This window comes from Cibotium barometz, chromosome 25 (genome assembly GCF_041138505.1).
Source record: "Cibotium barometz isolate CiBa-2024 chromosome 25, ASM4113850v1, whole genome shotgun sequence".
Classification (NCBI taxonomy): domain Eukaryota; kingdom Viridiplantae; phylum Streptophyta; class Polypodiopsida; order Cyatheales; family Cibotiaceae; genus Cibotium; species Cibotium barometz.
Window position 1 is genome coordinate 5,195,025 of NC_141070.1, and position 13,497 is coordinate 5,208,521.

At 42.3% G+C, this 13,497-nt stretch overlaps 1 protein-coding gene across 1 annotated transcript; it reads left to right on the forward strand.

The window, feature by feature from the left end:
- Positions 1–4,096: 4,096 nt before the first annotated feature.
- Positions 4,097–5,344, forward strand: LOC147624172 (uncharacterized). Its single transcript, XM_086819895.1, has 2 exons — positions 4,097–4,658; positions 4,912–5,344. Exon 1 carries the CDS (start codon positions 4,207–4,209, stop codon positions 4,654–4,656), a length of 450 nt encoding a protein of 149 aa, XP_086676021.1. The 5' UTR covers positions 4,097–4,206; the 3' UTR covers positions 4,657–4,658; positions 4,912–5,344.
- The last annotated feature ends 8,153 nt before the right edge of the window (positions 5,345–13,497 follow it).

The following is a 13,497-nucleotide window of genomic DNA, read 5'->3' on the forward strand; positions in this document are numbered from 1 at the left end:
GGTGTGGAATCATGTTCAAATGAGGGGTCCCTCTCACTCAAACGGTAGTGTTTCCAGTTCTTCCACACATGGTTCTTCTTTATCACAAGATGAACTACAGCGATGGAAAAACTTTTCCATCGATGATGGATACTTACTCCACAAGGGGAGAGTTTGTGTTCCATTGGACTTAGACACTAGGCGCCAAATTCTTTTTGAGTGTCATGATAGTCCAAGTGCAGGTCATGCGGGCATTCGCAAAACGTATGCTCTCGTAAGAAAGCATTTCTATTGGCCTGGACTTCACAAGGATGTTACTGACTATGTTCTGCAGTGTCAGAAGTGTCAAGTGAACAAAGCAGAACGTCTTAAAGCTGGCGGGTTACTGCATCCATTAGAGATTCCTGACGGCAAGTGGGAAAGTATATCTATGGATTTTATAACGGGCTTGCCCACAACGAATCGTGGACATGATGCCATTTGGGTAATCGTGGATCGATTAACCAAGCTTTGTCGGTTTGTGCCTACTAAGAAAACAGTTACAACTCCAGAATTGGGACGCCTTTTCGTGGAGAATGTTTACCGACTTTATGGCTTACCATCCAATATTGTCAGTGATCGCGATCGCAAGTTTAACAGCCATTTTTGGCGAGCAGTATTCAGTAAGTTGGGTACTATGTTGAACCTTAGTACAGCTGATCATCCGCAGACAGATGGTCAGACTGAACGGGTTAATCAAGTGCTGGAAGATATGCTTCGGGCATATGTCAGCAAAAAACAATCTGATTGGGAGTCTTATTTGCCTATTCTTGAGTTTGCTTACAATAGTGCAAAGCATGTCTCGACAGGCTTTAGCCCTTTCATGTTGATGTATGGTTTTCAGCCACGTTCACCAGTGTCAGTGGGACTGGCGAATGAGAAAATCAGTCAGGTTAAGGATTTTATCCAAGACCATATGGATATGTTGCGCCTTGCACGATTAAATGTTCGTCAAGCACAAGATCGTTACAAGAAGTTTGCGGACCAGAAACGTAGGCCACTTCACTTTCAAGAAGGTGATTGGGTGTTTCTGAAGGTACCAGAAAACTCCACCAGTTTAAAAACGGGTCCCGTACCAAAATTGTCGCCCCGATTTTGTGGACCATTTAAGATACTCAAGAAGGTGGGCCCAGTAGCCTATAAACTTGAGTTACCAGCACATTCCAAGGTTCATCCCATCTTTCACATAAGCCGTTTGAGGAAACGCCTTATGGGTCATGAAAGCCCAGTGGATGATTCTTTCTTGGTAGAATATGTGGAACCCCCAATACTGCCTCATGAACCAGAAAGAGTATTGGATTATCACATGTTACGTACTCGCCACCAAGTTCGGAAACAAGCTCTTATCAAGTGGAAGGACCGTCCAGAGGAAGGCTCCACTTGGGAAAACATTAGTGTGATGAGGAAACGTTTCCCCACTTTTGTTTTCGAGGACGAAAACTCTTTTCGAAGGGGGGAGTAATGTCAGGACTATGGTCCTACGGAAGTCGAACCCTAGCATAAGTTAATAGCTTTCGGAGTCTCGAGAGTATTATTAGTGCTAGCGGGGTTCAGGGGTTAATGGGCGTTAGGGTTTGGTCGATGTGTGTACACATCTAAGTTAGCACGGCTCTTAAGTAAGATGGGCGGCCGGGCTAGGAGGTGTGGACACAGGCCAGGGTTTTGGTATAAAACCCAACGAGAAACCCTAACTCGTCATTATATGGTTGGGAGGTGAACCGACTTCCACCCTCTCTTCTTCTCCACGCCTAGGCTATGGCGGCTTGAGGAAGACGCAGCCGTAGCGGAGGCGTTACACATAGAAACCCATGCTTTGTTAATATCTTATTTATCTATGTAAAAGACAATGTAAGTGGTCATTTTCTTTTAGAATCTACCTAAAACCCACAAGTTTCTCTTGAAGATTTGTAGGAGTTAATTGAGGAGACAAATTCCATAACAAGGTCATCTACTAAAGCATTGTAAAGAGACTTGAGTAGCACATCCATGCGAAACCCTCATACTAGAAGAATGTTTGCTATCTAATCAATTCACATTTGGCACAAAATCCCTCTTATCAACATTTGCTTTCTAATAGGTTCACATTTGGCACAAAACCCCTCTCATCAATGTTTAGAGGAATTAGTTCCCTTGATGGGTACCCCTCACATCCATCATGTAAGCTATAGATGTAATTTCTTCTCTCTCTGCATGATTATATATCCACCAAGCACGTGATTCCTCAAGGTAAAAATGAGCCAAGGTCCTGGAGGGTGCATTTCAACATGTTTTCCAGAGACAGTCTTCTTTCTAGTCCTTTTTTTGGAGATAGTCTTCTTCTCGGAAGAAAACCTCTCGATCTCATTTCTAGTGGATTCCATGATTGTCTCAACTTCTTCCCTTGATTTTTCTTTCAAATTATGTATCTTTTATGTCTCCTTTTCTTTTAATTGTAGCATTCTTTCCCCCTCTTTTTTTTCAATGATTGCACAAATGCGAAATTCCAATTCAATATGAACTGTGAAAAACCAAGTTTTTTTCACATCATGAGAATCTTAAGAGATCAAGGTAGCAAGAGCAAGTATATATTCCTGCATGAAGGTCCCAACTATATATCTTCTATAAGAAGATGTCACTCATTGTGTATAAAGGCTACCTAGTCCCAATTATATATCTTCTAAAGGATTAGTCATCGATATAATCATCGAATTAATCATCAGTCGATTGCTATTAATTATAAGCGCAACCCACATTATGTAATTAGTATTACAGCTTAATTCAAAGTCACTGAACTTAATTGCAATAGGGACTGGGCTTTTTGTTAACCTCTGAATCGGCCCATTTATTGAGGCAGAATGGAACTTTGGGTAATTATGTGCGAGCGAGAGAGAGAGAGAGAGAGAGAGAGAGAGAGAGAGAGAGAGAGAGAACCTGCAGGCAGTCAGCACGTTGAAGACAAGGCGGCGAACGTCTGTCAATACAAGCAGGAAGAGGAAGATCGCGCCTCTATTGTGGGCAAGCAGTTGCAACCGTTGGAAAAAAAAATGCAGTAATCAAAAAATTAAAAAATTTAATTACGTAAGGTTTAATCCTAAGGTCTTAATAAATTATATAATTAAGTTCCCTCAATTAATTAATTGAATATCTTTTTTCACTCGTTGTATGCCCCTATTGTGCATGAAGGCCACCTAGTCCCAACTAGCACGCTAGATACCATGGGCCATTGGACTGGTTTAAATTACCATCAGGCTAGTGTCATGTTGGCTCAAATATAATATTGATTATGATCAACATAGATCTCTTCATGGACCTTCAATTTCTATGATGGTCGCTAAAGAACATCCCAATTAATTACCGTCACTTTCCATGATGGTATTGTTTCTAACTTTTACCATTTTCAGTTATGGTGATTCGTTGCATGATGTTCACTATTATCGTTTCTAGTTATGGCGATTCACTCTGCATGATGTTCACTATTATCGTTTCTAGTTATGGTGGTTCACTTTACATGATGGTAACTATTATCATTTCTAGCTATGGTGATTCACTCTGCATGATGGTAACTATTATTGTTTCTAGTTATGGGCGATTCATTGTGGTCACTTTGCATGATGGTAACTATTATTGTTTCTAGTTATGATGATTCATTGGAAAAAAAGACTTGGAAGAGGATTGTCTTTGGAAAGAGGGCAGGGAGAAAAGAGGATAATTTACCAATAATGGTGAAAGTTCCAAGAAGGGGTCATGATTTGATTGGTCGTGTAGCTAAGAAATCGGGTTAGTGTGATATTATATACTAAGAAAATAAAGTCCTTGGCTACATTTCAACAGTTTGGGTATGGTGTGAAAAAGCAGTGTGATTCCTTGAGCATGAAAAAATTCAAGTTTTTCATGTCAAGATTTTGGGCTTAAATTGGTCAATAGGCACCGGGGGCCTTCATACTTGTCCGGGCGCGACTTTATGAAAACCCATAGCAAATGTTGGACCTCCAAGCTCTCATGCAAACTCCAGACCTACAGTAAGATTTTGGGCTTAAATTGGGGCCTTCATACTTGTCCGGGCGCGACTTTATGAAAACCCAGAGCAAAATGTTGAACCTCCAAGCTCTCATGCGAACTCCAGACCTACAGTAAAATAAGAGGTTTTTCTGTTGAGGGTGCTCTCCTATAGAGAGAGCTCTGCACTTTGAATTTTTTTTTGGGATTTTTATGGCGGAGAGGCAGGTCTCTGCACTGATCCGGCTCACGGTGCTTGCGGGGCAGGCGAAGGCGGCGGCGCCGGTGGGTCCGGCGCTGGGGCAGCACCGCCTCAACATCATGGCCTTCTGCAAGGACTTCAACGCGCGCACGCAGCACATCAAGCCGGACGTTCCCATGTCCGTCATTGTCACCGCCTACAAAGACAACAGCTTCGAGTTCACTGTCAAGTCCCCCAGCGTTTCATACTTCCTCAAGAAGGCCGCAGGCCTCCAGCTCGCCAGCCGCAAGCCCGGACACCAACTGGTCGGCCAGGTCACCATGAAGCATGTGTATGAGATCGCCAAGATGAAGCAAACCGACCCCCTTAGCCAGTACCTGTCTCTAGAAGCCATCTGCAAGTCCATCATGGGCACCGCCCGCTCCATGGGCATCGAAGTCGTCAAAGACCTCGAAAAATAAAGGTGAGCCTTTTGCCTCTACAGCGAAGGGGGATTTTTCTGCTCCCTGCATTTTCTCAACATGGATTTTGGACTGTAGATGCTTTTTCTACTTACTCTGTCACGCCATTGCCTCACGTCAATACATTAGAAATGAAAAAGTTTTGGGATATCTTTGGAATAAAAGAAACCCTTTTCACATGCTCTTTCTTATAGCTAGGTCACTTGTAAGGGCTTCTTTTTATGAAAATTCTAAAAATGATGTTTTTTTTACTAGCATTTAAAGCAGCATCCCTGTGGAGAATAACCCAAGGGTGTACTCAGTAATATTACTGTTAATGATCAATGCTGTGATTGGCAAGAAATTACTGGAAGATGGATACATCTGCCTCACAAGCATGTTGTATGGGTTGAGAGTAGAGAATGATTCCTATAGCAAGGGCTTCAGGAAGGTAATATGCACTTTTGTTAGCATTGTCATTTGGATTATGATGAGCTTATGTTTCCAGCAGCAACGATTTATTGGGCATGGGTGTGGCAAGTCCATGAAGTGCAGCCATCCGGGCAGACTTGCTTGCCCAGCCAGCCGTCATTCTTTTAGATCCTTACATGGTGTGAAGTTTTGTACCTTTTTGGCAAACCACGCCGGCCACCTGCACATACACAGCATGATAGGTTGGATTTTAACCTTAGGTGAACTTACTACATGAGTGCAAACAAAGTCATAAGTCTACAGATTGTTTCTGCCTTCTTAGTAAGCCCATTGGCTGCATGTCATGTGCATCATCTCTTCTCGCAACGCAATAGTCAGTTGTGAGCTAGAGCTAATGGTGGCAAGCTGCAGATGGGGATGTACCACTGTGAGGCAAAGTGCCAAGCAAAATTATGTGAATTAAGTAGACGCGTGCATGCATGCACACACGTGTGCTCACACTCACGTGTAGAGAGAGAGAGAGAGAGAGAGAGAGAGAGAGGGGCTTGTGAGACCAAAGTGACACAATAATGTTTATGGCATATCTCATCATGGAATAGAAAATAAAATAGAAACAACACAAAACTCTCACTGTAGTGATACAAAACTGTCCATGGAAATTTCATAATGTAGTGATACAAAACTGGGTATGGAAATCTCATCATGGAATATCAGGAACACAAAACATAGATGGTATACCAATATCAAGCAAATGAGTATGGTCGAGAGGTCTCCCTCAGCTACTACTGTAGGATAACGGTTACGTGCATGTCCTTGGTGAGGGGATGATGGCCCAACATCCGAGGGCCGGGGGCGTTGAGCACGTTGGGATGCACAGGCTTGGTTTGAGGTAACTCCTCTCAAGTGGGGGGGGTTTGGAGCAACCCAAGGTGGGTCCATTGGATCCACCACTGTATGGGTGTCCTCCTGGGTCCGGAAGAAGCTAGTGATGGTTGGTTGGTGAGGGGAGGGGGCGGGGGGGGGGGGGGGGGGGGGGGTCCGGGTGGTTGGGCTCAAAGCTCTCTCAAGAAAATGTCCTTGTGTTTGCAGAGCTTGAGCAGGAAGAGCCCAACGCAATGTTGGTCTAGGAAGTCAATGATCTTGGAGAGTGGGCCGAACCCCTCGTGGAATTGACAGTGACACCTCTTGCGGATCTCATATTATATGGGGCAATGACATATGTAATGCTCCTTTGTCTCAACCTCAGTGTGGCATAATGAGTAGATCCTCTCCTCCTTGGGTCTCCGTATGAGCACTTTGGCTTTGAAGATGCGCTAGCTCTTCTTGTCTCCACTTTGAGGTAAGGGGACGAAACCCGTATCTAGCTAGTTGCAATCCGCATGGCATGGGACATGTGAACACTAAGGTAGCCAATTGTTGGATGAATCTATCCTCAATGACTATGAGGAAGTGTTACGAACCTAGTACTAATCCTCGAGATTAGTGGCCTAATTGGGCAAGGTTAGGGGCGTGCCCATTGCTTCTATAAATAACTAAATTGTTATAAATAGCAAGTACACATGGATTTATTAATAATAAACTTAGTCGCTTGCATTAGCTAGCTTCCTTCTAATCCCAAGGCTCCCTTCACCTTGCCGGATTAGGCCACTAATCTTGAGGATTAGTACTAGGTACGTAACATATTTCCCCTCGTGAGATGTAGATGTCTCCACTCTTGGAAACAAAAATCTAAGAAAGAAAACTGGGAAGCCTATGTTATAAACTAGCAACTGTCTCCCAAGTCAAAGACATTCCCACTCATAAACAAGGGAAACTCAAACTGTTCCGCTCCAAAGATGGAAATCTACTCGGATCAAGTCACTCCCCGTAAACTATGACAGTGAAGGATTAACGCCTTGCACGATGAGGTAAGGGTTTGGTGGGGTTGGAAAAGACAAAATATCCAACAAAAGCAAAACCAAGCTTCTCCATTGGCCTTTTCTATAAAACATAATGTTTGCCAATGCCTGCTTGTCCTCTATGTCTATTCCTTCTCACCCACACATGCGTGAGGTGTGAAAGTGCCACAGGAAACAAATGCTCCTGTAGTGGCCACAACTACCAAGCCCAAGTGCCTATTTCACTCTCAAAAGGCTATCTGATGGTCATGCTACTCCTTGGCCATTCTGACCATGAATAGGGAGAAAAGGATTTCTTGTGCCCCTACAAGGGCATAATAAAATACATGCTGATTCCGATTCTTCTAATTTTGAGATCATTGGAAGAACCACTTACCTAGTTTGCCGTTTACAAAAAGCGAAGTGTGAATTTTGCTCCCCATAGTTTTGTCCCACCCGATCATTGGTAAGTGTCTCAAGGCGTGATGGTTTTAAGAGGGATCATGTGCTTTATTAATAAGGTGACCATGCAAGGTGTTAAAAATAATAATAATGCTTTTCCCTTCAAAATCTGGGCGCTCTCCAAGTATCCTATTTTAGAAGGTTGCCTTAAAAAAACAGCATGCTTCTTGTTTTAAATTATTTTAGGCAAAACCTCCAAAAATATTAAGTGCCGCTTTTCCTCTTCATGGCAGCCTACTTTCTGCTGGTGCCTATAGCATCTGGCGCCGTGATGTTTTGTCAGTGCACAGCGTTGCTGGCATCAACTTGCTGCCCCTGCCCTGCTTCACTTCTGTTGGCTGCCCTGTTGTTGGCAACAAACCTGTATGCTGCATCAGCAGACTGCTTGCTCTGTTGTGCCATGTGCTGCTGCCACACTAGCTGCTGGTGCAACCTACTCACCAATGGCCATGCATCTACACCTCCAGCTGGCTGCTATGCAATGCTTATGGATCATGGGCTGCTACTCCTGGTGCCTACCATGTGGCAGCACAACTAGCCATGTCCCATCGTGTGCCTAGCCCATGCGCAGGCTGAGCACAGCCCCAAACATTAAAATGCAGCCATAAGAGAGTCAACCAAGGTAACAAGAGTTCCCAAAAAAACTGCACACATGAATCTCGTATATTCATGCTCTCTCAAAATCCATGTAACCTAACATGTGAGCAGAACCCTAAAAAGCATAACCTTTTTCTTGCGTTCAAAACTTAGGCATGGCGTAAAGAATTATCTTCAATGAGTATGCGTCAATTCAACCTTAGCACAAAAGTATAGAGAATACTTGGATTTTGTGAATCCATGAAAAAGCTTATTGAGATCTCCTCCCATACATTGTGATTACCATCCCTCTTTGAGAACCACAGAACTATCAGATATTTCAACATCGTTGTCATAAATGACCTCTGAAAGTGTTTCTAACTTTCTATCAAGACGGTGTGCAAGCTAGAACACCTAGAACTACCAAATATCTAAGCCACTTTGAGAACCATAGAACTATCAGATATCTAAGCAAACTATTATCATAAATGTCCTCCTATCAAGACCGTGTTCAAACTGTGCATTGGGAGAGGATATGGGACACAGTAGGAGGGTTATATCATGGGTGTTCTAGCTTGGACACCGTCTTGATAGGAACACTTTCAAAGGTCATTTATGATGACAGTGCTTAGATATTTGATAGTTTTGTCTTTCTCAAAGAGGGGAGGTATTTTTATCTTTTAGGTACGAGGAATTACCCAATCCTAATAGGATAGGTAATTTCATTAGCTATGGTTTCCATGGCCTCTCGGGCACAGGTAGAGGCATAAGGAGTCTTGGAGTCTTTTGACGATTATACTTGACCTTTTGACAAGTCAAGCACTTGGATACATACTTGTCAATATCCTTTCTCTCGCTAGGCCAATAGAAGTGCATCCTTCCAATGCTTGCATAGTAGAAGAAATACCTCTATGTCTTGTAGAAGATGGTGTTAGAAGTCATCTCTTGTCTATGTTGTGGGTGTGCCTACCCTTATGAGGTGTTTTCTCATTTTTCCCCACTCTTCGTATTTTTCCCTCATTTTTTCCTATTTTTCTGTGGATTGGGTGGTTGCCCTGTGGTGGCAGGAGGACCTTGTTGTTGGCCGACTGCATTAGTGTACATACTCGAGCTGGCCGACTGATTCGCATGAGTCGTGGACTTCACAGATGTTGGCCGACACCCCTGCTGCTGGCCCACTGTACACATCAGCAAGTCGTGGAGCTTTTTGTCCTGTCGACTGCCTTTCTACAGGCTGACTGCATCATTGGGGCCATATGAAATGGCCCCACAGCCCCTTGCCAGTTTTATATCATTCCCGGGATCTTCTTGTGTATATAGAGCAGAGTTACATGCCTCTATCTCTCTCTCTTGTGCTGTGATTTTTTGCATTGCGTTTTGCTCTCGTGTTCCCAGATCTGGTCATCATCTCTGTTGCGTATTCTGACATGGTATCAGAGCCCTAGGCTCGTGATAGATCTGGGGAGTTTTCTGAGCAAGAGGGGGATAGTTAGGTTGCTGATTGGTGGACTGTTTTGGACTGTTCGGGAAGAGAAGTTGCAAGAGGAAGGCGGGCTAAGGTGCTGGACAGCCACTTGCAGGTTTTAGAGTTTTTTTTTTCCCACCCACCCACCGACCCTTTTCAGAGTACATCCCTGCAATGGCAGATCTGTTTGAGATGCCCGAGAGGCATGTGAAGATCACGTTCCCGATGGACCGTCAGTTGGACGGGTCTTCAGTCTTGGAAAACACAATGAAGTCATCAAAGAAAGTGCTTGCATACTTTTGATGTGGTCTAAAGATCCGGTCCATCATGCGGTTGAAGGTAGCCGGAGCATTTGTGAGTCCAAAAGGCATCACCAAATACTCATACGATCCAAGAGTGGTACGGAAGGCAGTCTTGTTCATATCCTGTGGCTCGATCTAAGTGTGATCTCAATCTAATGATAGTCACTCTTGAAGAACTAGGCCGTATCAACCCCTTTGATAGCAAGTCTTGTACTTGTGTCATAATCTTTTCTTGTTATACTGCACTCACACGATAAAGAGGTCAATTCAGGGGTGAATTTCTCGGTATCAACTTTATCACATGATCCTCTGGTCGCTCAAGAGGCAACTCCCTTGGAACAACATCTGTGAAGCAATCCTTGTATCCTTCTATGAGCTATAGTCTCTCCCTCTCAAGAGAGTTCAAATCTTTCACCAAGTCTTCACTCTTATCCTTTACAAAGATTATATATGCAAAGATGGAAGACTTTATTGCCTTGGAAATAGATACAATAGTGATATCCTTATTCTTAAGTTGAAAAGAAATGGTCCTCTTGCGAATCTGGATAATAGTACTCTTCCTATGGAACCATGGCATTCCTTAGATGACATTTGAGGGCCTCAAAGGTGAAATATAGAAATCTTCATAGTCCACATAATGAATCCTCAACTTACCAATGACATAGTCCACATAACCCTGACATGATAGGCATTACTGCCACTACATCACCATGAAACACTTTCTTTGCATGCAAGGTTGGTCCCATCTCCTTGGGTTTGATAACCAACTATTCTGCAAGCTATATGGAAATAAAATTATATGCGGCTCCCTCTAGAGCATTCTTGTCCCGCACTTTGTCCCAAGAGAGGCATATCTCTCAAGTCTTAGGTTCCGAAGTGTTTCGCAATACATCAGGAATCCCACCAACCATTGGCTTAGACTTTTCCTTGGACTTCTCTTGCTCTCTATGTCCCTTAGGATGATCCAAACATGTACCCCTCTTTGCTACATCTAAAGCATTTTCCTTTCTTGTGGTAGATTGCTATTTGCTCATTGGTCAAGTTGTGCTTTCCTTTGTAGGACTTTGGAATACCCCTTGGCTTCATAGGTTGAAACCTATTCTTGGAGTTCTCTCATGCTTCTCAAGTACCGAAGACTTTTGATCTCCAATACGTGTCTTTTTCTTTGGTTCGTCTACCATGTAGACCTTGGCAGCAATTGAAGTTGAATGCATCAAATCTTGGATGGTATCATTCGAACATACATTCACAAAATCTTGAATGTCGTCAGTGTAAACCGGCTCGAAACTCTCTTAGCTTAGATTTTTGAGAAATCTCCTTAAAAGGAGTAATCTTGAGATATGCATCCCAAAATTTCTTGTTGTAGTGATCAAATGTCTCACTTGTTTCCATCTTTAATCTTTCCCATGCAAGGCGCACATCATCTTCAAATTTCTTAGGTAAAAATTGATCTTCTTGAAGTAATTCCATTTCTTGGGAGATGTTCCCTCAACCGTGAGTGCACCCCAACATGCATTGTTTGTCTCCATAAGATGTAAACTAACCATGCGAATCTTGGTTGTCTTTGTAAGATGTAAACTAACCATGTGAATCTTGGTTGTCTCCGTAAGACATAAATTGTGAGTGCACCCCAGCATGCATTGGTTGTCTTTTTAAGATGTAAACTAGCCATGCGAATCCAATTTCTTTGACCGTGTGGGTTCTTGATTCTTCTTGGGTTTACTTTCCACTTTTGGTGGCTTGGTCCTCTTCTTAGTGGTGAATACTTTCCATTGCTTGAAGAAAAAGCAAAAAGCAATGCGTGTAAAGATTGTTCTCTCTCGTAGGAGAGAGATATAACCTTGCTTGGATACTAGTGAAACATGCCTTCATAAGGGTTGTGGCATGGGTACCTAGCTTATCTTCAAGAAAACAACAAACTCACGTGTATAAAACCTTGAGAAAATCTAAAAAATAAATAAAAGAGAGAGAGTAGAGAGAGAAGACACCACACTAGGGGTTGGAATAGCCTTGGGTTTTGACCGCCCCTCTTTGGGTTATATTAAATAAAACCCCTTGGAGGATTCTTGAGTACAAGTTCTTAGAGCTAGAGAGCTCTCTTATCTTTTTACATGTCTCAACAATGAGAGAATAGCTGAATTTTTAGTTCTTGCCTAAAAGTACTTGGAAAAAGGACTTTAAAACTTACTTATAGCCCAAAAAGCATCTTTTTAATAATAAAGGCTCTTCTCTTTTTAGTATTTAGAAAGCTTTTAATCTTTTGCTATCCAATTTTTGGTCGCACTCTTTTTGGTATTTAAAAAGCTTTTAATCTTTTGCTTCCCAAAATTTGGTTGCATCATTCCAAGCCTATAAGGTTGCTCTGCGCTATTATCTTTCCATGTGGCAGTGCCACATTATCAATGCCACGCTATATATATATATATATATATATATATATATATATATATATACATACATACATATATATATTTTTGCGTTGTGTTTTTGTATGTTAGCAACTTGTATTTTGATGCTTTGGTGAGATTGTCAAACAAAGCTTTCTAAAAGAGGCTCATTGTCTTGGGATCTCTATCTCCCACGATGGAATTAGGCATACCATGGTGTTTGAACACTAGTGCCACAAATAGCTTGACCATATGCTCAGACTTACTGATATTTCTAACTCGCAAGAAGTGTGTCTACTTGTTAAACCTATCAACAATGGTCCAAATAGCATCATTGCCTTGCTGAGTACGAGACAAATCCATGATAAAGTCCATTGCAAGCCTTTCCCATGGCTCTGAGAGAATAGGCAACAACTGAAGAGAACATGGAGACTTTTGCCTGTCAAACTTGACCTTTTTGCATGTGATACATGCACGTACATATATCTCAATATCCTTGTGCACACTTGGTATGATATCTCTATGCGTACGAAGGAGCATGGCACTCATCAATGACCTTTTGCCTCATGTTTGATACAACATATAGGCAGTTATCCTTCATGAGATACCCCTCTTTGATCACATAGGAGAGGTAGGTGCATGTTGAGGCACTAAATCAGTCAACATATGCCCAAAATCAACATATGTATGGTACAATTCACGCATGGCAAACAAACCTCCATGTGAGGCAACTAAGTCGCAAATGGTTTTATTGGCAATGTATCTGTCGTCGGCAAGTTCTTCTTTCTTTTTGTGTGCATAATTTGAAAATGAAACATAGACAAGAAGTTTGTCATCCTCATATGCTTCTCCAAAAGTTTTATTTGCATCAAGAAGTACCATAGGCTTTGGTGATCTATCTTGATCATAAAATCAGCTCCAAGAAGGTAGTGTTTCCATATGGTCAAAGCATGAATTACAACCAACAACTTCTTTTCATAAGCTATAGCATGTCCTTCTTGATTTAGGACAGTCCCAATGCAACTTCCATTTGCATCACACTCAACATAGAAAGGTTTCTACAAGTTTGGGATGACTAACATAGGCCCACTCATAATGACATCCTTGAGGCGAAAGAAAGCCCCTTCTTCTCATCAACTGTCTATTTGAAGAGTGCCTTCTTCTTAGTGAGCTCATGGAATGGCGAAGCAACCCATGCAAAGTGCCTTATAAAACGCATGTAATATGAGCATAAACCCAAAAAGCTCTATACTTCGTGTATGAAAGATAGCTTAGGCTAATTCCGAATGGCCTCAATCGTTTCAGGATCCATCTTGATGCCATCCTTTGATACAATGTGTCCCAAATAGTGAATCTCAAAA